This window comes from Pseudopipra pipra, chromosome 4, assembly GCF_036250125.1.
Source record: "Pseudopipra pipra isolate bDixPip1 chromosome 4, bDixPip1.hap1, whole genome shotgun sequence".
Lineage (NCBI taxonomy): Eukaryota > Metazoa > Chordata > Aves > Passeriformes > Pipridae > Pseudopipra > Pseudopipra pipra.
In genome coordinates this window covers 62,450,021-62,470,874 of record NC_087552.1, presented here as the reverse complement: position 1 = coordinate 62,470,874, position 20,854 = coordinate 62,450,021, and the positions used below count along the sequence as shown (strand labels likewise).

The following is a 20,854-nucleotide window of genomic DNA, read 5'->3' as shown; positions in this document are numbered from 1 at the left end:
GGAGAGGAATGTCTGTAATACAGCCTTGTGAGGAATTACTGGTCATGTTAACTCTCCCACTCTATCCCTGGCCTAATTAAGCTGCATATTCACTCTAAAGCAGGCAAACTGCCAGCCACAGTGAAGTGAAACCAGCTTTCCAGTGACTGTCAGCTAGAGCTCAAAAGCACATTCATGCCTAAAACACAAACCTTTAAGAGTAATGGGGCTTGAGAAGCCATGCTTGAACACAGTTTAAATTAGTATTAAAATACTCAATGCAAGGTTTCTAGATAACAAGACATTCTGCAGGAGCAAGTATCACAAAATAGCTCATCCTACACACCACCTTTCAGACATGGTGCACAAGCTCTGAGAACTGCTTAACTCCCCCCACCCCCCCTTTATCATTATTTAAACGACAGGGATTCAACTGCAACACAAACCCACTGAGCAGATTCAATAGCAACTCTTCCAGATGAGACTCAGGGAACAATGGAGGAAGTGCTTGCTGTGCCAGTCCCTATGTAATAGCACAACAAATTTAAGGGGCTAGACAGTGAGAAATCTTGTTCATTTGGATCCCTTATTTCAAATATGCCCTTTTCCAAAACTTCTCTTGTCCTTGCATTGTTAATAAGCATACGTGCAAAACTGCTAATGGAGAGACACAGTAAACACAAAGAAACCATGATGCAAAATATTCTGCTTCCTAGGAAAAAAAAAAAAAAAAAAATCTATGTCAACTGTTCCAAAACAGATTGCAGGTCAGAAGACATCTGATCACCACTCTTAAAAAGAAACCAACGTTTTTCCTTTTTAAAAGAAGTTTTACAAACATTTCATTTTTGAAAGGCAATATTTCAGCAACTGAGCAATAGTCCACAATACGAGAAGCAGCAAAAGCATTTTATTTGCTGTATTATTAGTGTCATTAGAAATATGATTGGTAAAAAAAACAACACCCAAGTCCATACAGAAAGGAAAGCTTAATAAAAACCAAAGACAACTGAAAAGGTGGTGGTGGTGGTAGAGACTTAGCAGAGAAAATTTTTTTTAAGTTTTCCGAAGTTCTAGACAGCAACAACTTTTTTTTGGCCATCAGAGATGGTAACAAATCTTCCTACTACTTTGCATCAGAGTGTCCTCCTCCACCCTTGTTGGACTGCAGGCTTCAAATCACTTAAATGTGTTGTGGAGTGTGAGAAAGGAACTAAACACAACATCAGGATTTGTTTGCATGAGGTAACGCTTCCATGCAACTGTTCTGCACATGCAAAGGCATAAAACTTACTGAGCAAACACGATCTTCTCAAAAATCACTTCAACTCATAACAACGCTTCACTTTGTTTAATTCCTGTATTTCTCAAAAGGTGGTAGAAGTACTGCATATTTTTTAAACAATAACATGCTTCTCCTCCTTCAAACAGAAAATCTTTAATCTTTGTAACAGAATGATTTCTTTTCCGACATTGAAATGACGAGACAGTCTTAATTCATGAAAGTAACAATTGTGTTTCTGGAGGAACAAGTTGCCACAACGATTATTTGTAAACATTATACCCACAACAGTAAGTACATTAAAATCCCACACTTCCACCTTAAAATAAACCACAAAGATTTGACATGAAATACATAAAAAGTTTATTATGCATGTACCCCATCTTCTTATCTGGAGGAGAAAATCTGAGGCAACAGTTTGGTGCAGTATAGAGAAGCAAAGCAATATACAGTAGCTGCACACAGCTTGATTGGTTTCAGACCACAACTAAATACTCTTACTATGACCGTTAGTACAGAAATGTTCTGTAATTAGAAAAAATGAGAAGTATTACTCTCATGCTGTACAGTCTTATGTTTCTTGGTTAGAAAAGAACAACTGATTGAGTTTGAATCTTTTGCGCCTGAACCTTGCACACCAACTTGCTCGGCTGTTGCCTCTGGAATGTTCAGCACAAAGGTTAAGCTCCAGACATAATTTAAGTGCTTTTCATGTGCAAACTGTTACTCGCTAAAGCTTTCAAAGTACATTTAATTACAGATATGAACACCCTGTAAAGATATGAGGATATGATAGCAGACCCAGAGGCCAATACAGATTCTTTAAGAGAAATGCTATGTTCCACTGCAGTAGTTCTAGTCCCTGATTAGGTCCTTCCAAAGAGGGGGCTTATTTCAATTGTAGGAGATAGACCATTCCTTAACAGAAGCATCATGGGATGTTGTTACCAGAGTATGTTCATCCAACCATGCCAAGCCGCTTACGTGATGTAGTCTGTGAGCATCTGTATGGCAGTGAAAAATAACAGAAAATAATTAGGAAGGTCAGACTGACAAGATAACTAGCACATATTCCAACTGTAATTTTCAGCTGCATAAAATACTAGTACTGGATTTTAAAAGTAACTACAAAAACAACGTAACAGAAAAATTCTGGCTGTTGTAGTTAGGCAGAGATTAGCATAAAGGCTGAATTATTTGGGGAACATTCAAAGCCTGCTTACCATTAGCTCTAGAAAACAGGAGCTGTGTTGGGTTTCAAGAACAATCAGCAACTTCAAAAGCACTATTTTGAAGGAAACATACCTGGTATTTTGACTCTGGTCTCTGGATCACTCACAGTCCAAACATACACCATCATGTCCATGCCTCCAGAAGCAAAGTGTTCATTGTCCGGTGACCAAGCAATACAAACAACTTTTGCATGGTGTCCGTAAAAGACATTATGTTCCTTTTGAGAGTCAGAGAAACAAGGGTTATTCCATTAGTTTAAGCTATTTCAGGAAATCACTGGCTTTCAACATGCAGCATCAGAACAAGATACTGCAAGACTCCTAAGTGTATATCTCAGGTGCAGATGGATGCACTAACCAAACCAAGTGGGGGCTTCATTTTATGTTATTTATTTAAACACTTATTAGGCCAATAAAATACAGACCTTTTGTAAAAAAATGCTGAGACTTTTTTTTTCTATGAAAGCTGCACCTGTTAAGTGCATATGCAGTGACTCTTTCCTTAGAGGCTTCTCTAAGCAAATAATCTCTTTCTTTTTTTAAAGAAAAATTTGTTCAGTTTTTACTTAGAAAATGAAATATTTTTGTGGAATGCCATCCTGCATTTTTGCTTCAGTGTGGTTTTCATCAAAGCTTAATGACTTTACAGGCTGATACACATTGACTGCTCAGCTGAAAAGTAGAAATTGCCGATTTTTGGACTTTTGGTTAAGACAGAAGATTGACAGATAAAGCAAGATTCCCTGCCCTAGTGTATCTCTTTCATTGCTTATCCCTTACCATGGAACTGTGTAGCACAGCCAGCAGAATTTTGTTGCTAAGTCTGCTTTATTTATTCATTAAATTTTATTGTATTGCATGATTTTTATCCAACTGAGCCTGCATTCTTGTCCATTTTACAACAATGCATATGTATTCACTAACAGGCATGGTACCTATTTTGTTGACTTTATTCCTTTAAAAAACCCCAAACTAACACACTAGTGATTCAGTTGACCCACATAAGGAACCTGCATACTCTAATCTTTTGTATTTAACTACAGTGTGGAAATAGTCAGTGGAAATTCAGCTCCTTCCCCATTTAACCATCTATTTGTTATTAGATGGGTTTCAGTGTTTTTCCAGTAGCCAATCTATGTTGCACATTTCCTCAACTATTCTTACAAGCTAAAGGATTCACACAGGCTGCTGTGAAAAGCAATACTAGCCCAAAATAGCAGGTAAACAGAAGCATGATATTTGTATCAGTGATTTACAATTAAGCTTCACCAGCTACAGTGTGTTTCACAAAATATTTAGACATGAGCTGTAAGTCAATTTGTTTTTAAGCAGAGAAAGCTCTGGAAAGATCAGTTCTTACCGCATAGCCATCAGCGACACTAAAGACAGTGACAACTTTGTTTGCATCACAGACTGCAAGAAAGGCACCATCGTGAGAATATGCCAGGTCAGTAACAGGACCTTTAGCTTCCAAAGTCTTATCATCACTCTTCAAAGAGGTTCCTTGGATTGAATACAAATGGACATTCCCATCCTGCAAATTAATAGTGAAGAAGGAAGAAAGGTAGAAAAATCATTTTACAATACAAAGAGGAAGGCTTACTGAGTTTATGGAACTTTTTGCACCAATCCTATTTGGTAGTGCTTATATTTCAAGAAATAGTTTAAATAATATGTCATTTATGCTGGCTACAATCCATCAAGTGTGGAAATAGATCTGTTTTCTAGAATTTGCCAACTTCAAGCATACAGTGGGTATGCTTGGCAAGTTAAAAGCAGTAAATACAGGATAAAAAAAAAAGTGAAACAGACATTAGGTCACAATTGTGGCAGAACCTGGAGAATGAAAGCCCAGGAATAAAGTATAGCTTACTCGTTACAATACCGCTGTTGTTACAAATAGCCACCTACTACTTCTCAACACAACACACCTTCTATTATTAAATGGTTCTGTTACTAGTTCCAGTGTTCAAAATAGTACAGTTTTAGAAAGTGCAACCTTACCGCTCCTCCCACTGCTGCTGTACCTCCTGAGGGGTGAATGGCTACAGCTTCTGGTTCATAGCCAAGGTCATCAATTGCAAAACATTTTTTCTTATCTTTCATCAAGACAATCTGCAAATAGAAAACCAGAAACTAAGACCCTTCTTCAAACTACCTAATACAAAACCTATGACTGCTGTACTGGAGTACTTGGGCTCTAAATTAGGTAGTGCAGGGCATTCTTCACAGCCTTCAGCTTTGCCTCATTTGGTTTGAAAGTCATTTGGTGAAATAAACAAGTACAAAACAGTACTTTTTAGCAATGCTTACTCCCTTCGTGGTTCACTGTAAAGGAAGGGAGGCAGGACCAAATCAGTAGCAAGTTAATACCTCAATGTTAAATTTTAAAGGCTATTTCCTATCCAGTTCTAGACTATGGACAACTGGAATTATAACTCTCAAGGAAAAGAGGTTTAGACAACACTATCAAATACCCCAAGCATGTAACCAGAATCCATACAGAAGGCATAAATCATAAGAAGGTAATCATGCTTTGATACAAGAAAGCCCTGGTGCAATCTTTCTGGTTTTGCATGATCTGAATACTAGTGGCAAGCAAGCTACAACAGCATTAGTTAACTGATCAGTTGCAAAAAAAATAAAATGCAGGAGAATGACATCCTTTCCCCAAAGTCATGTCACTTGACAAATCTGGCAAGAGCATGATTCTGACTGGTGTAAGCCTTACAGCACAAAGCTGTATTGACAACAAATACAGCATCCACACGAGGGACAAAGTGAAATTTAAATCTATAGGTAAGCGTGAAACTGGTACAGGACACAAAGAGGCAAGGCTATCAAGTATCCTGCTCAATTATGTTCCATGTAGCTCTTACTAGGAAATCATGTAGATGTGCAAGGCAATCCCACACTAAATAGACTTGTCAGAAACCACCATGTTACCATACACAGCATTACTAACACAGCAATTGTGTTGATAATCCACAAGTTAATACTTACTTGTCCAATGCATAGAACTACAGTGTAACCACCAGGACCCACAGCTAAACATTTTGGTTGAACGTCCATTTTCACAGCATCCTGGCCACTGAAGGAGGGCATGGCAAAGCAGAGAAGCGGGAAGCACAAAGCAGAAAAAAATTATTTTAAATCACCTATTTAAATAATCACCCACTAATAATCAAACACATGCATAAATTATTTTTAATTAAGAATCTGCAAGGTTTCCTATTGTTTAGTTTTTAAAGCTTGACTATCTTGATGAGGAAGCATACCTTTGAAATGAAATGTTATTACACTAGAATTTTTTAACTAACTAGGTAATCTTAATAGGATTCTTAAAAGTTTTTTTGCTTCAGTTCTGGTTTCCATGAAGAAACAGCCGTGTCCCACTCCTTCTAACTACATTTATTATCAGTATCCTTGGGTATTGATGAAACACAAAGTGGACACCTTTCCTACAGTCCCCCACCCAACTAAGTCACCTGATACAAAGCAGATCTCTATCTAACCCGTGGAAGGGATAAGACAAATTGAAAAGCCTGGGATGCAATTCCTGTTGTCATAGAAAAAAAGCAAGGGTGGTACAGCAATCATTTCTACAGTTTCCATGGTAACATAAAACCTAAATAAACTGCAGTATTATTTTTTTAAACACATAAATCAACAACTCTTGCTGTAAAATAATTATACTACAACAAAAGGCAACATTTTAACTAACCTGTAGTCCCTCTTGCTAAGGTTGGTATAGCGCACAGTGTCATCCATACTGCAGGTGACCAGCTGATCCATTTCATCCACTGCCATCCTAGAAACCTGGTTGGTATGGCCTTTCCCAGAAAAGCCATCGTTCTCTCCAGTTTCAGAATCCCAATAATGTGCATAACAGAATTAAGGAACATTTGAAGATACCGGTGCAGTCAGATACCACATCATGATAAGTTAAATAATTGACAGAATAGCTAAGGTTAGAAGGGAGCTCTTGAGATTGCTTAGTCCAGCCTGCTGCTCAGATCAATGTCAGCTACAACAGGCTGCACATTCTGCAAAGTTTTCAGTATCTCTAGGGATGAAGACTCTACAAGCTCCATGGGCAACCTGTACCAGGGTTTGAACAACCTCGTACCCTCAAAATATTTATTAAATGAACTTCTGATGTTCTATACTGAGCTAAATGACCTACCACAAACAGTAGTAAAAAGTGGAACAATTAGATTTTAAGTATGAGAATAGAAAATACTTTTTAAAAATTATAGTTTGAAGTCCTGCAACACTGGTTTTCCCTGATGTTGTATGTTAACATCAGTTTGAACTACTAACCCTGTACTACAGGGCTGTAAAGAAACAAGTCCTACATTTATAACAGTTTATGCCAACATGGCACCATTGTAACATATCACAACAGGCAGGAGAAAAGACCATGGTTTTAAGCTTTAGAATGCTGGAAATATAACTTTCAACATATTCTGCCATACATGCAAATATGTATCGCTGTTTCTTGATGTTACAAGAAGTTAACTTATTTATTTGCTCCCTCACACTAACAAGCTACATACCACAAAGAAGTGAAAACTAAAAATTAAGAGCTGGTTTACACTTAGCAGAAAAGCATGAAGGCAAGCAGTAAAATAGGTGTTAGGGGAAAGCAAAATAAATTTCTTTAGACATAAAATATTCACTTGTGTCCAATAAATGCTAAATTTCTTTGGCAAAGCTTTTTTTATCCCCCCTCCTCATGAGCTCTCTCGGACTATAAGGCTAGAACAAATATTTTTATCAAAGGATATTAATATGACCATCGTTACTTCCAGAGTAAATATAGGACTTTCCACCATTTTTGTGCACCGTAAGACACTGAATTGATTTACTATGACCCTGTGGATGGGACACAAATAATCATTGACAAGCAATTTTTATCTTAACACATGCAAACACCTATTTGAAAAGAATTATAGGTTATTCAGAAAATAAATATTTGACAAGCATTAGAAGTCACCCAAAATACAGATCACTATTTAACAGTGCAGTCATTTAACTGTTACAGCACTGCTATTTCTATGTCCTTGAAGAGAAGCCATAAGCACTATGAATATCCTTATTAGCCTGATGGGCTAAAATACTTTCATGGTCTTTTCATCACTGCTTTTCAGGCACTTTATGATTCAGGGAAGGGGACTAAATATGGTCATGTACCCACACCAATTGCCAGAATTATAGCAGCAATGGCAAAAAATCTGGGACATCTGTTTCTAGTTCATGTAAAAATGTAAGTTCCCATGAGAGTGTTGTGTCACCAAACTCTAAATCCTAAAATTAAAGTTCAATTGCACAGTAACCCTAGTCACCTTGTTCACAATACACTAGTTCTGGCAGAATGAGACATCACTGGTAGTTTTCTATCTATGCTGTATTTCTTTTTCATCTCAAGAATGCTTAAAAGCTGCAACGAAAGATGATAACATTAATTAAAACAACAAAAAAAAAATCAGTCTGTGTATTTGTACAAAGCACACTCTCACACATGTAACATTTTAACTTCTTGATTCATGTGACTTCTAAGAATCAGTCACAAATAGCTTGTTTGGCAATGCTAATTTAACAAAACTATTTTTCAATAGCTATTATTCCATCAAAATCACTTCAACTGAGTCATTTATTGCAGGAACTGGTGCAACAACAGAACTTTAACCTACCTTTATGACACGTAAAGGCTTATTTGGATTGTTCTTGTCCAAATAATTGATATAGCCAGACAAGGAGACAGTCAGTAAATGGTCTTTCTGCCACAAGCAACCCAGCTGCTGATCCAACACGTTTGATCCCATGTTAAAAGTATTTACAATAGAGTTAGCACCAACATCCCAGATTTTAGCAGTTTTATCTCCAGAAGCAGAAAGCAACTGACTACTGTCAGGGCTCCAACTAATCTGTAAAAACAAATGTCAGCACAAGAGAGTAAATGCATTTATTATTGCAAGACTTCACAGTCCATGAACTGGGTAATGAAACATTACGGATCATTTACACAAATGAAGTGATACTTACGGCATAAATACCTCCATCATGTGCTTTGCCTCCACCAAGTGCACACACTTTTTCTCCAGTCTTCCCATCATAGACAAAAATCTTAAAGAGATCACACAGACATACAACTTAAAGGGAAAAGCAGTAATAGAAAAAAACTCAAGAACTAATACACTGTTACTTGCACTGCACAGATCACTCATTATGTGGCAAGCCTGTAGGTTTATCAAACACTAGATAGTGTTTGATACATTAGACTCTTTTTTAAGGAGAGGCACAAGCTATCCTGCATTTAATAATTAAGACTAAATGACTGAGTTGAAAACTGTAAATAATCACACTAAGTCCTCTGTACATTGGATCCTGACATTTGAAATTCTGCAATATGTTACATTTTTGACTCCTGTTGTGACGGCAGCTACTTAGCACTGCTGTCATGGGTATCTGCCTTCTTCAGAAGGAAGAGCTACCTATGGCAACAGTGTAATTGTCAAACCCGGCCTTATCAGTAGGGAATACACATGGAGCTGGGTCGCTATCTGTGAGTTAGTTGACTATTCCAGCTAGACTTCTCAGGATCATAACAAAGACATATATATTCCAAAAATCTAACATGTTCCTGCCAAAATAAGAGAACATGCTAGGCAGATGGAATGGGGAAAAAAGCTGAGTAAGAATGATCTGGTTGACATTAGCTATTACAGATTTATAGGAGAGTAGTTAAAAGTTTAAACCAGTCATTTCTTGGCATGAAAAAAGAAGCAACATGGATTTTACAATAATAATAGTAATAATCCTATTCTCAAATGCACAGAAAAATCTTCTCATACTAAAATCACTACAAAGAGTCCTTGTTTTTTACCTGGCCATCTGCACTAGCTGTAGCAAATCTGTTCCCATCAGGAGAAAACCTCACACAGTTCACAAACCGTGTATGGTCCTGCAGAAAAAAGTAAAAAGAAAAAAGTAAAAATGAATTTCTCTTATACGCGAACCATAAATTAGCTGTATAGGAGACCCCTGCTCTAGAAGGAAGTCTAGCCCTTATCTGAAGAGGATCATGGGGATCATGAACAGTCCACAGAAGAAACTCTGACATCAAAACTGATGTAGTTCAAACAACTTAGCACACAGCAGGAGAATGAGGACCCAGTTTCTGAGATAAGTAGGAAAAACCTCTCAGCTGCAGCCTACATGCAAACACAAGATTCTGCCCCTCTAGTCACTGAATTCTTCTGCAAGGTTCTCTAGATTTCAACTCTTACTTCATTGCACAGTAAGTTTTATACACAGAAAACTACTTTATCCTTCTTATTGTAAAAAAATACAAGCACAAGGAAGAAATTGCTATTTTACTGGATTTCCATTTCTGGGAGACTGCATTAGTGATAGTTCTGTGAAGTAATGAGGCAAGACTGATGCACGCTTCCCAAATAGACTATTTACAAGTAGGAGAATATTCAAACCATGCAAACTAGAAAACAAGTGTTAAATAGGGAAGCACCACAATGAGGCCAAAGCTCCCATGAAGAGAGATTTGAGAGACTATTTTTAGTATTATGAAAGGCAAGTTCTAACCTACTTTCTTTAACTATACTTTTTTTTACCCCCTAATGATACTACAAGCTCTAATATAAATCATATAACAGCCCATACCAGAATCCCATATATCAAGTCAAATATTACTTTAAAAGCAAGACTGCATCATATACCAGTCTAAGGAACACTGGTAAGCAATTCAGACTTCAGAGTTCCAAAAGAACCAGCTTAGCAAAATGGAAGTATCAACTTAAGTTCAGAAATATATTAGGCAACTACATCATTTCACTGGATTGCAGAGCTCAAAACAATTCCTTTTCTAGAACTGGAATGGAATTCTTACTAAAGTCAGGGTATGAAGACTACTTAAGGTTCATATGTAAGAAAATAAGAGGCCTACTACTCTGTTTTTAAAAATAAAATACAAACTAAACATTTTGAATTTACTACTGCAATAACATCCAGTATCTTTGCAATAGTTTTTTTGAGGCAAGAGACATGTCTCCTGACATCAGAAACAGCTGCAGAAGCTTGTGGCTTTTTATTTTCTTTGGCCTCAAGCAACAATGAATGCCTTAACTGTGGTAGTTCCAGGCTTTGTTTCATTTATGTAAGAGATTGTAACTAGTACAATAAGAAACAGAGTTAAAAGGAATGTAGAAACACAAAACTGACCACACAAGTTACACACCTGTTCCACGTTGTGGAAATAAAGTTATGCTTTCAAACATCTACGCTCACCCTTTCTAAGCAGCCCTGGGATTTCAGATTTGAGCACTCTTAAGCAGATTGGAAAGTTCCATTAAAATCACCACATTTATTGAATCAAGCACCTTGGAAAGTGTTAAGAAATTCTACACATCTGCACTGGGAAGCAGAGCTCAGACAGCATCAATAGGGCCAATAAAACATTCTAGTTCATCCCCTTCCATAACTTACGAGCCCCCCAAAAAAACAAACCTGGAAAAAGTGCTTCAGGTTTTCTTTTTAACCAATCATTTATTTCAGTTTTCTTGGCCTGAGACGAGCCTTTGGTTTAAGAAAGCCACTTGACACCAGCTGTGCCTCAAAATGGGGAACTAAGAATTTTTGTTCTAACAGCTAGTTGTGACAAGAACTGCAAGCTTGTTGGAAAGCTTTAAGTCAACCTGCCACACAGTTTAACAGAGCCACACGTAAACTCACACTTAGTGTAAACTTGAACTTGAATGGCGGTCCCTCAAAGAAAGCAGCACAGTTGTCATCACTGCCAGTTGCCAGACGATACGGTCTCGTTTGCTTAATGTCCACACTATTGATCACTTTGTTGTGCCCAGTAATCTCACCAACAGAAGAGCCACTATCCCACAGGAACACTGCTCCGAATCTAGTTAGGAAAGCACACAATAACTACAATTCATAAAAGTCACACGTAGATTAACTCCTCCAACATCTGCAAACAGCAGATTTGAGTGTGCTCAAAGAAAAGAAATTAGGTCATCTCGTTAATCTCATGCAAGCGCATCATAGTTCCCCGAGGGCTATTTGAGATCTTGCTGGTGAGACAATCTAATCTTCAATAGGAGACGTCTGCTGAAGTGGAAAAACAAGGTAGTTTGGTGTATAAAGCTTCTAAAATCCAGAGATCTGACACACATTCTTCAATAACACTATCGGTTTATAAAAGAAAGCAGTAAGTCTGCCTAGTCACTACACAGAATACAGAAAGCTGGATAGCAGATCTGATTTCATCATTATATTCCTATTTAGCCTAGATTGGGTACCATCATTTTTACAAATATTATTACTTAAAAGTTTAAGTAAGAAGAGTTTTAACAGCATTTTTGTCAGATCTTACTTTAAATGACTTTAAGGAAAAAAAAAAAAATCAATCAGTACAGTCAGAACAATGGCATTAAACAGAGCATTGCTGTTGAAAAGGCCTTCCATAGAATTACTTCAGCAATATTTTAGACTGAAAATACATCCATGTAACAGGAAGCTGGCTGAAAGTTTGAGGCAGGAGAGCGAACTTAAATTGTATCTACCCAGGGGCAGATGGAGCTGTAGTGAGCAATGAAGTACAAAGAATCTCTCTCAAGTATCAGGACACAGTACAAGATAATTATTAAAAAATGGTGCAGAGGGTCAAGGAACAGGACCATACAATGCTTTTCAGCCCTTTATGCATAAGACTACCTGGTCTGGTCTCTGCCTTGAAGTTCTTACAGTCTTTGAACTTTAAAGGAAGGACACAAACCTGAATGGGCACCTCATTTAGTCAGGTAAAGGACAAGTGCTTGTGATTTCATTTAATTACCATACTAAGGGCCTAAAAATACAGACATGTTGCCAAGGGAGAAAACTCTTATTCAATCAGTTGCATAAGACCATCACTAGAATAAGTGAAAGAAGAGGGAGAATTATGTTGTGTTTCTCCCTTCCTACTCAATCAGAATTAGTCAAAAAAATCCATCAAACAGCTATCCTTGAAAATAATATCCACCTCTAAGAAATAAACAAACACATATAATTTTTAAACTGAGCAACTGTAAGAGAACAGAACTTTCCAACTAATTTATAGCTGTCAAACACTGCATAGAGAATTTTGTTGCAGAACAGCGCAACTTTAAGTCTAAACAGGGAAGAAACAATGATTTTCCTCCCTTGAAGAATTAAAAACTTTCTGCCAAGAACTTGCTTTGTTAGGATGCAGAGCTTTACAGTAAATGTATGTATCTATATATAGACAAACATACAAACACAAAAGAATTACTCACTTTTCCCTTCCTTCTCCAACCACAGCAATTCTCTTGCTGTCTTCAGTCCAGGCAAGGTCCTTTATTTTTCCTGCAAACGGCTGATACTCATACTTTAGTAGGTGTTCCTTCTGTGTAGTATCCCAGATTCTCAGCTTTCCTGAGACATCTGCCATAATAAAATAGAACATAACTATTGTTCCAGCATGACTCAGTCACATGACTCAGCTATCTGCCAGGATACAGATTTTCAGCTACACTGAACACTTGTACTAGGGACCTACTATCTTACCCTATTACAACTACTATAAATCACTTTGTTTAGGAATGCTGAAGACAATATACATTTCACCAAATTATGTTTATAACCAGATACTATGGTTCAAGACATGCAGCACCAAATACAACATAGGGAGACAACATTTGCAAACAGACACATGAAAAGTCTGCACATTAACAGGGTAAGAACTCTAACGTTATCAGTTGATATGTGTTAAGTAGCTGTGTTACACAAAGAACAAACCAAACCAGCCCCCCTGCCCAGCAGCTACAAGACAGCTCCCAGACCCTTCATTGGGAAGTAAGCCACCCTATGTCTATAAAAGGAGGGCAGTCCTGTAAACAGTGGCTGATGCACTACAATTTGTACCTCAGGCTTTTTGTACCTTCAAAGGAAACCTGTTCTGCGTACAAATACCAGGCATATGTAGATGTACAAAGACTTCTGTCCACAGAACTCAATTCATGCATGCTTATCAGCATACTCTTTCTATGCAGAAGCATGAACATACACACTCATGTTGAGTGTGGATACCTGCACTATCTGGAATACTACACAACAGATTACCCAGAAACAGTAAATGTCAAAAGCAGCAAACACAGAACAAGCAGTAACAATGTAAGACTTAAGATAATGAAAGCTTCTGTGTCACTGCTTCCCCTCAGTATTGCACAACCCTAGAGCTTAATTCTATTCAGGGCAATTACTGTGGTGCAGCATTGTAACCAGAGGAATTGTTCTATACACAGACAAACTTACACATCTCTAATGAAACCCACACAGCAAAGTCTGTGTGTATTGTACCCATCATAAAAGTCACTGTTTTAGAATAAACCATGTGCTAAAATATGCGTCTTTCACCTCAGCAGAATGTTTGAGTTCTGTTCACCATTTACTGGTGCATCTTTACAGTTCAATTTAAACATACAGCAACCCTGCATCTTTAAGACCTGATCATAGACTCATTTTCTTCACTTCTGCTAAAAGGACAGAGGCAGAATCCTCCTTTTTTACACAGAGAATTTGTCATTGAAGCAGAATTTTAAGGTGGACTTCAAAATCTAATTGTTTTCTCCATCTATTAATAGATAGGACACGTAGAGCTTTAACTCTGCGGTATCTCCCATTACTACATCTGCTATGACTGCAGTAAGAGAAATTACCATAAAAGCCAAAAGCATACTGCCAAAGGTCTGTCTCATGAAGTACATGAAGTATTAATGCAGGCTGCATGGCTAATGCAGATTTATAGATAGAGAAATGAATCTTACATGTTATACTTAGAAACAGCTTAAACAGCCTGGTACTATCTTCAGACCTCATGCTCAGCAGTATCACAAAACTATTTATAAATGACACACAGAAGACACTTTTTAAGGGAAACATTGCAACCTAAACTCCTTTAATTGGGTATGAGAAAAAATCTGAAAAAAGTCAACCAAATACTCCCCCCATCACAGATCAGGCTATGTATATATTACTGTTCTTTTACAGAGGACTGGAAATCTACAAGGACTACAAGAACAAATTAGACAGTTATTTGTCTAATTTGAGGACAAATAATCCTCAAATTTGTCTAATCCTTAATATTTGAGGATTAAGTACCGCACAAACCTAGAACACCAAGTCTGTAGAACACAGAATGCAAACTGGATTTTAAGAAGGTTTTCAATTTGACACATGGTCCACACACAAGACTGAGCCAAGAAAATCCTGGCTGTGGTTTCTTTCAGACAAGAATGTGCGAAAAAGAAAAAAAAAAAAAGGCAAAAAAAGCTGTGCTATCAGTGTTCTTAAAGGTTCCTCAATACTCAAAAGATACCTATTCTAATATAGCTTTCTGATATGAAGGAAGCCAATAAGGACAGAATGTTTTACACTTAAAAAATATTGTTCCCTTGAAATTGCTTACAGAGAAACTCCCATTCTACTAGGACCTTTGCAGGAATGTGGGCTCCCTTTCTAAGGAGCTCATATTCAGAATGTTTTATTTTCAGATATATTACTTAAATATTTCTGTATTTGGGCATATTACTTGCTTCTGAAGCGTTTCTAATTGACAAAGACAAGCCGTTTTTAAAAAAATCCATACATTAGCTGCAGATATTTTTTAAAAATGCAAATTATAGTATTGTATTTATCAATATTCTTCAACTGTACATCAGTCCTCCTGAAAAAAATATTAATTGTATGAAGCAAACTTCTATTAAAAAGGGTTTGTTTAGTTCTTTGGAAGTCAAAAATTGTAGTCATTTCTGCTAACAATACAGGAAATTCATACTGTAGAAATTCATTTTGCCCATTCTCAGACTATTGATTCACATGCGTTATATGGAAACTGAGAATTAGCCTGTTTCCCTACTAACTTACCAAAGAAATATTTTTTAGTTCAGGTTACAAAGGTAACAAAAGTTGTAAGTCTTGCCAAGTTTGGTCAGGAAGAAAGAAGTATACACTCTTTTAGAATCCCTCCCCTGGTCGATAAGTATCAAAGTTTGTTAACAAACAGAAACAATAGCATTTCAGAAATAACTTTTCACTCTGCTTCATTTACACAAGTCTTCATCACGCTAAGTAATTGGAGTTCATTTCCAGGTTCTTTTTTTATTTAAATAATAAATTCTAAAAAGACCAAGAATGTCACTAAATTCACTGCCTGAGAAAGAGGTTAGAGGAACAACTACAGGAATCGTTCCTCCTTCAGGCATGTATATAAAATTCCACTGAAGCATGTCACATTGACTCTGCATATTCCATACACACATGCAAAGTGTTACTACTATTTTGCCAGTAACTTTAATATCTCTGTCCACACATTTCATGCAGCACACACACTGATACTTTACCTCCAGATGCTATGTAGAATCCACTGGGAGCATACTTGGCCACTACAACCTGGTGGGCATGCTCAGTGTAGATGTCAGCAATTGCAGGATTCTGTTTTAAAGAGGGGAGAGAAAAAGTTACAGAGTTGTATTTTCTCATTTTCAAAGGAATAAAATCAGAAATTCAAAGATAAAGTTCAGAATTTCTCCTCACGCTCCTTCTCTCACACCCTTCCAGCTTAAATTGAGCAATTGTCTAAAACTGAGAAGTGCAGTACACATTGCAGAATATTCCTCTCCAGTACCACTGAAACAACACAATAATTTCTAACAACTGACACAATTAAAGGATTTCCTCTTAACAGCCCAAAATGCTGGGACCCTTTCCTCTCCAATACCTGACAAACACTCTCCAAAAATAAAAGGCCAAGTGTCAGGCTCTTTTCTGGGGCTGGCCCAGGGATAAAGCAGTTACCCAAGCAGAATACTAAACATGAACTGTGCTTTGCAGCACACATCCAAAGTTCTACTGTAGTCAAGCATGAAAGTTAAGCATATAGTTAACCATAATACATGGCTGTTAATCATCACCATGTACTCAAAATCATTTAGTGACCAATGAAGTGTATCAGGCTTGCTCTTTCCTGCTGATTGCAATCTGCTTATAAAGCCAGCAGACCAGCACAGGAAAAGGCATTCTCCCTTGTATCTAGAGCTGTACAGGAATTCGGAAAGGAATTCATTGCACTCCATCATAATTTTATCTCTTCGGTCTTAACCATATTTTCAGATGCTTCACAGTGGACAATAAAACTGACTCAGTGTGTCAGCAGATCAGTAGTGTTACATGACAGGGGTGCCACACAAATCAAAACAAGGATGACATTAAGGCAAAAACTGTTTTCAAATTAACTGTATAAAAAGCCATTCTGCATCCCTCCTAAATGTAGTGCCACGACAGTAATATACTACTCTTCAGAAATGTTTTTTCCCAACAGGTATGCTCTAGCTTCAGAAACTTGACTCATATGGTCAAAACAAAATTCCACTTTAACTGCTATAATTAATACAGATTTATTCAGTTGAACCAGAAAACCACCTGATGTTATGGCATGACTCAGTCATCCAATCAGGAAAAACTAAAACACTCGCTCTGTGTTAGAAAGCAGTCTCCTGCTCACAAACCAAGTTCTTGCCGTTGCACTAGTTACATCTCAGGAGACAGAATACAGCTTGCTCATGCAAGAAGTAGCTCTTTTTCATTCCTGTTTTTATACATTGCTTGAGTGCATTACAGCCCTACTTAAGTCACAACCATCTGCATTTACAGCAGGCACATCCCTCTCCATTTTGTGTCCAACTGGATTTTATTTAACCAAGACAAGATAATGTTTTTCCTACTCTATAGCTGCATTACCTACATGTTCAGGGAGCTCAAAACCCTCCATGTTTTGTTATAAATAGCTGATATTTTACAGCAAGAATCTTCAAGAGTCCAGAAAACTAAGCTGAGACTGACTTAAAGAGTTAAACGAAAGATAAGAGTCCCAAATTTAAGGTATGGTATAGATTCCAGAAACCAGGTAATAAATTAGAGCTGTCAAATCATATGTTCTTTATTTCTAACATTATTTCTCTTTGTAAAGTCAGTTTTCTAACTTGTATGTCTTTCGTATCAAGCCCACCCCGCAAAGAACACTTTAAAAAATATATTTTAGGAGAAGATTATAATGTGAGCTGGGACAAATGCAGTACCTAATACTAGATTCAACAAGCAGAGTGAGCTTATGTGCCTTATTTCGAACACTGAAACCAGAGCCACATATGAAAGTGAGCAGTTTAAGTTCCAAGCTTCAAAGAAGTCTTAGACCCGTGAAGACAATAAAATATTAATGACGTATGAAACCTTACAAATATCACTAGTCTTTCTCACAGTGCTTTTCCAGTGTTGCTCCAGAACTACTTGTTAAAGGAAGTCTCTAAATCATGTTCAAAGATCAGGCATTAACCCTGAATCCTATATTCATCACCACTGACTAGCTAATGCTAGATAGCTTTAGACTTAAGAGAGAAAGGTGATCACTGCATTTTGATGACCTGTTTTTTTAATTAGAGCATGACCATCCCATTGGAGAACTGTTCACAGAGGGATTGCACAGACTTTCCAGCATTTCATTTGGTTGTTGCAAACTATTATAACATACAGTATAGAAGGCATGGCTCTTAACTAAGAGTGGACATGCATGTCAGGTTACAAATTGCAACATTCTCCAACACATAAGCCATAGTACAGGGTTTGATCAGTTTTTGTGACTACAAAATGTGTTATAGTAGTGATACATGTCAATTATTAACAGTAGTAGACTCCCTTTGCCAGTTAGGCAAGTCTGTATATCAGCATGAATTGTACCATAAAACAGAGATTCACGACTTCCATCCTCAACTTCCCTCGAGAACCTTAACAGTCTACATTTGAACTCCCACAATCCCACCTCTCCTATACTAAGGTCATGCCCCGTGCCCTACACCCCTGGCTCATACTGGGACTCACATTTGCATTGGGCAAATCTTCAGTGAGCTGTTTCAGGAAAAGCAAATTGCTTTCTTTCAATTTAACCTCCAAAGAGGTTAAAAAAAAAAATTCAGAAGAGCATTAATGACACTGCAAGGGAGGAGGTCAGCATGCATGACTTGGGCAGAAACTGTAACGTAAGCAGAGTGGCTTTTCTCTCTTCTCTCATCACACTGTGTGCCATTACAGTGTTTAACTGAGGCTTCTGGTTTCAGAAACTCGAACTTTTCTTGATACCAAGAGCAAAACACTATTACAAGAACATTATACTGAGACACTGAAACCAGAGCATGAGCTTAGTTTTGGTTTTAAGTGGATGAATTTAAATTGATAGCAAACAAGAAATCTGCAAGGAATTAAGTTATTAGCAGCACTTCTCTATTATGGCATGACAATGAAGAAGTGTCTGAATATAGTGGGGGGTGATGAGATAAAACAGGGAATCAGCTCAGTTTACAAAGGTGATTTACAGAAGCAGCCATAAACAAATCCATTGTTGTGGAGACCTAAAAATTCCAGAGAGGTATGTCCTGCCCCTCCCCCTGCAGCTCTCCCCACTGCAGGCCAAATCTGCAGTAGGAAAGTAAATCTAGGGAAGAATTTGATTATCTAAAGAACAAGCAATCACTTTGGAGAACTGTATTTTTTAAAAACCAGTAGCAAGACAACAGCCTCGACACGTAATGCTTCCTCCATACTTCTCATAGGGATGCCACCAGAGAAGAAAAAAAAACACCCAAACCTCCACACTACTGAAAACATTAACTGGGGCATTCCAATATTTAATCGATGAGTAAAATTCCCTGTGGCCAGGGCTGGGAACTCACACTCAGCTTGTCATGGAGTCCAACAACTGACAACTGTTTTGATTGCCGGAGTTCGGGGCTGGGGTGGTGGGCGAAAGAAGCTAAAGGACTAACGCGTTTAAAGACACGGGTTTGCAAGTATTTACATGCTTCTCTTACAGGCTAAAGGCCCAAAACGGCAAAGAGGGAAGAGTTCATTTATTAGGCAAACACAGCACTGAACTTCATAATAGTGATACCTAAGAAGATAAACAGGGCCAACCAGAATAGACTAGTCTCTCATTTTTAAGTCCTATGCAAAGAGGGAGAGAACTGTGCATTTTACTGAGATTTTCTACAGGTTTTTACAGCCGCTGCCCATGGTTTTACGCCTGAGTCATGCACGCTGCTTATTCCCCTGCTGCTGATCACAGATCTGTGACCTCGATTGAAACCACCCAGAGAGAATGAAGCACAGGCTGCTAAAGGAGGGGCATCGAGGCAAAATGAAACTTAAGGAAAGCCTTACACTAGGAAGCAGAATAAATCAGGATACATTACATCAATGTTTCTGATGACGACACATTTTCCATTGGTATAGAGAAAATTGTTGCCCTTAGGATCACCTCCGATAATTTTGGAAACGCCTCGTTCAACCTGCGGGAGGCTGGCGAACACTTTTTCTACGAGAAAAAAAAAAGGGGGGGAGAAAGGGAGATAAAAGGAAAATAAAATAAAATAAATAAATGAAAAGGGAAAGGTGCTCCCCGTTACCAGCACACGCCCTGCCCTGCCGGCAGCCGCCGTCACTTGTTGCTGTCAGCGAGGCGCCGCCAGCTCCGCGCCATCCTGCGGGGCCGCCGGGCGCTCCCCACCCGCATCCGCATCCCCATCCCCTCCCGGCACCGGCGCCCCTGCCAGCTTACTGATCTCGTACGGCATCTTCGAGCGCTTGTCCGGGCGGCGGCGGGAGGGCCGGGTAAGGGCAGGGGCAGGGTCGGGCGGCGGGCGCGGGCAGGACCGGACGGGACCGGCCTGTGCGGGTGCGGCCGCTCAGCCCCGCTCGGCGCCGCCGGCACAACCAGGAAGCGCCCGCGCCGCGCGCCGCTCTCCCCTGCCTTTGACCATATATAGTCAACTCTGCTCGCGCCGCGCCGCTCCCCGCCAGCCCCGCGCCGCGCGCCCTCCCCCGGAAATGCCGTGGGCTCGGCCGGGCCCGGCGGGGCCGCGCTGGGGCGGCCTCGGAGGCGGCCCCGCCCCGCGGGGGACCCGCGCGCAGGGCGGGCCGGGGCCGGGGCCGGGCGGGCGCCACACGGCGGCAAAATGCCCGGCCTGGCAGCGGGCGGGCTGCGCGTGCGCGCGGGGGACGCGCCCCGCCGCGGGTCCGCCCGGGTGCGTGCGCGGGCCGGCGCGTGCGTGGTGAGGGCGCGGCGGGCGGGCCCGCGCGCGCGTCGTGAGCGCGGTGCTGTGCGGGGGGTGAGGAGCGGGGAAACCCGCCCTGCTTCCGGGGGGAAATCCGCGCTCATCCTGAGGGGATGGGTGTGGAGGAGCAGCCCGGGGCGAGCCCCTCCGCCTGCAAGGCCGCCCCTTTCCCA

At 39.3% G+C, this 20,854-nt stretch overlaps 1 protein-coding gene across 1 annotated transcript; it reads right to left on the bottom strand.

Annotated features, from left to right (window-relative positions):
• Positions 1–867: 867 nt before the first annotated feature.
• Positions 868–20,367, bottom strand: WDR1 (WD repeat domain 1). The gene is made up of 15 exons (XM_064653230.1): positions 20,186–20,367; positions 19,821–19,942; positions 15,924–16,014; positions 12,819–12,966; positions 11,245–11,425; positions 9,383–9,460; positions 8,542–8,622; positions 8,190–8,423; positions 7,284–7,371; positions 6,218–6,374; positions 5,497–5,584; positions 4,498–4,608; positions 3,854–4,027; positions 2,567–2,711; positions 868–2,265 (listed from the first exon to the last, which is right to left on the bottom strand). The coding sequence occupies exons 1-15, from the start codon at positions 20,199–20,201 to the stop codon at positions 2,156–2,158; spliced, it is 1,824 nt and encodes a 607-aa protein (XP_064509300.1). The 5' UTR covers positions 20,202–20,367; the 3' UTR covers positions 868–2,155.
• Between the last annotated feature and the right edge of the window lie 487 nt (positions 20,368–20,854).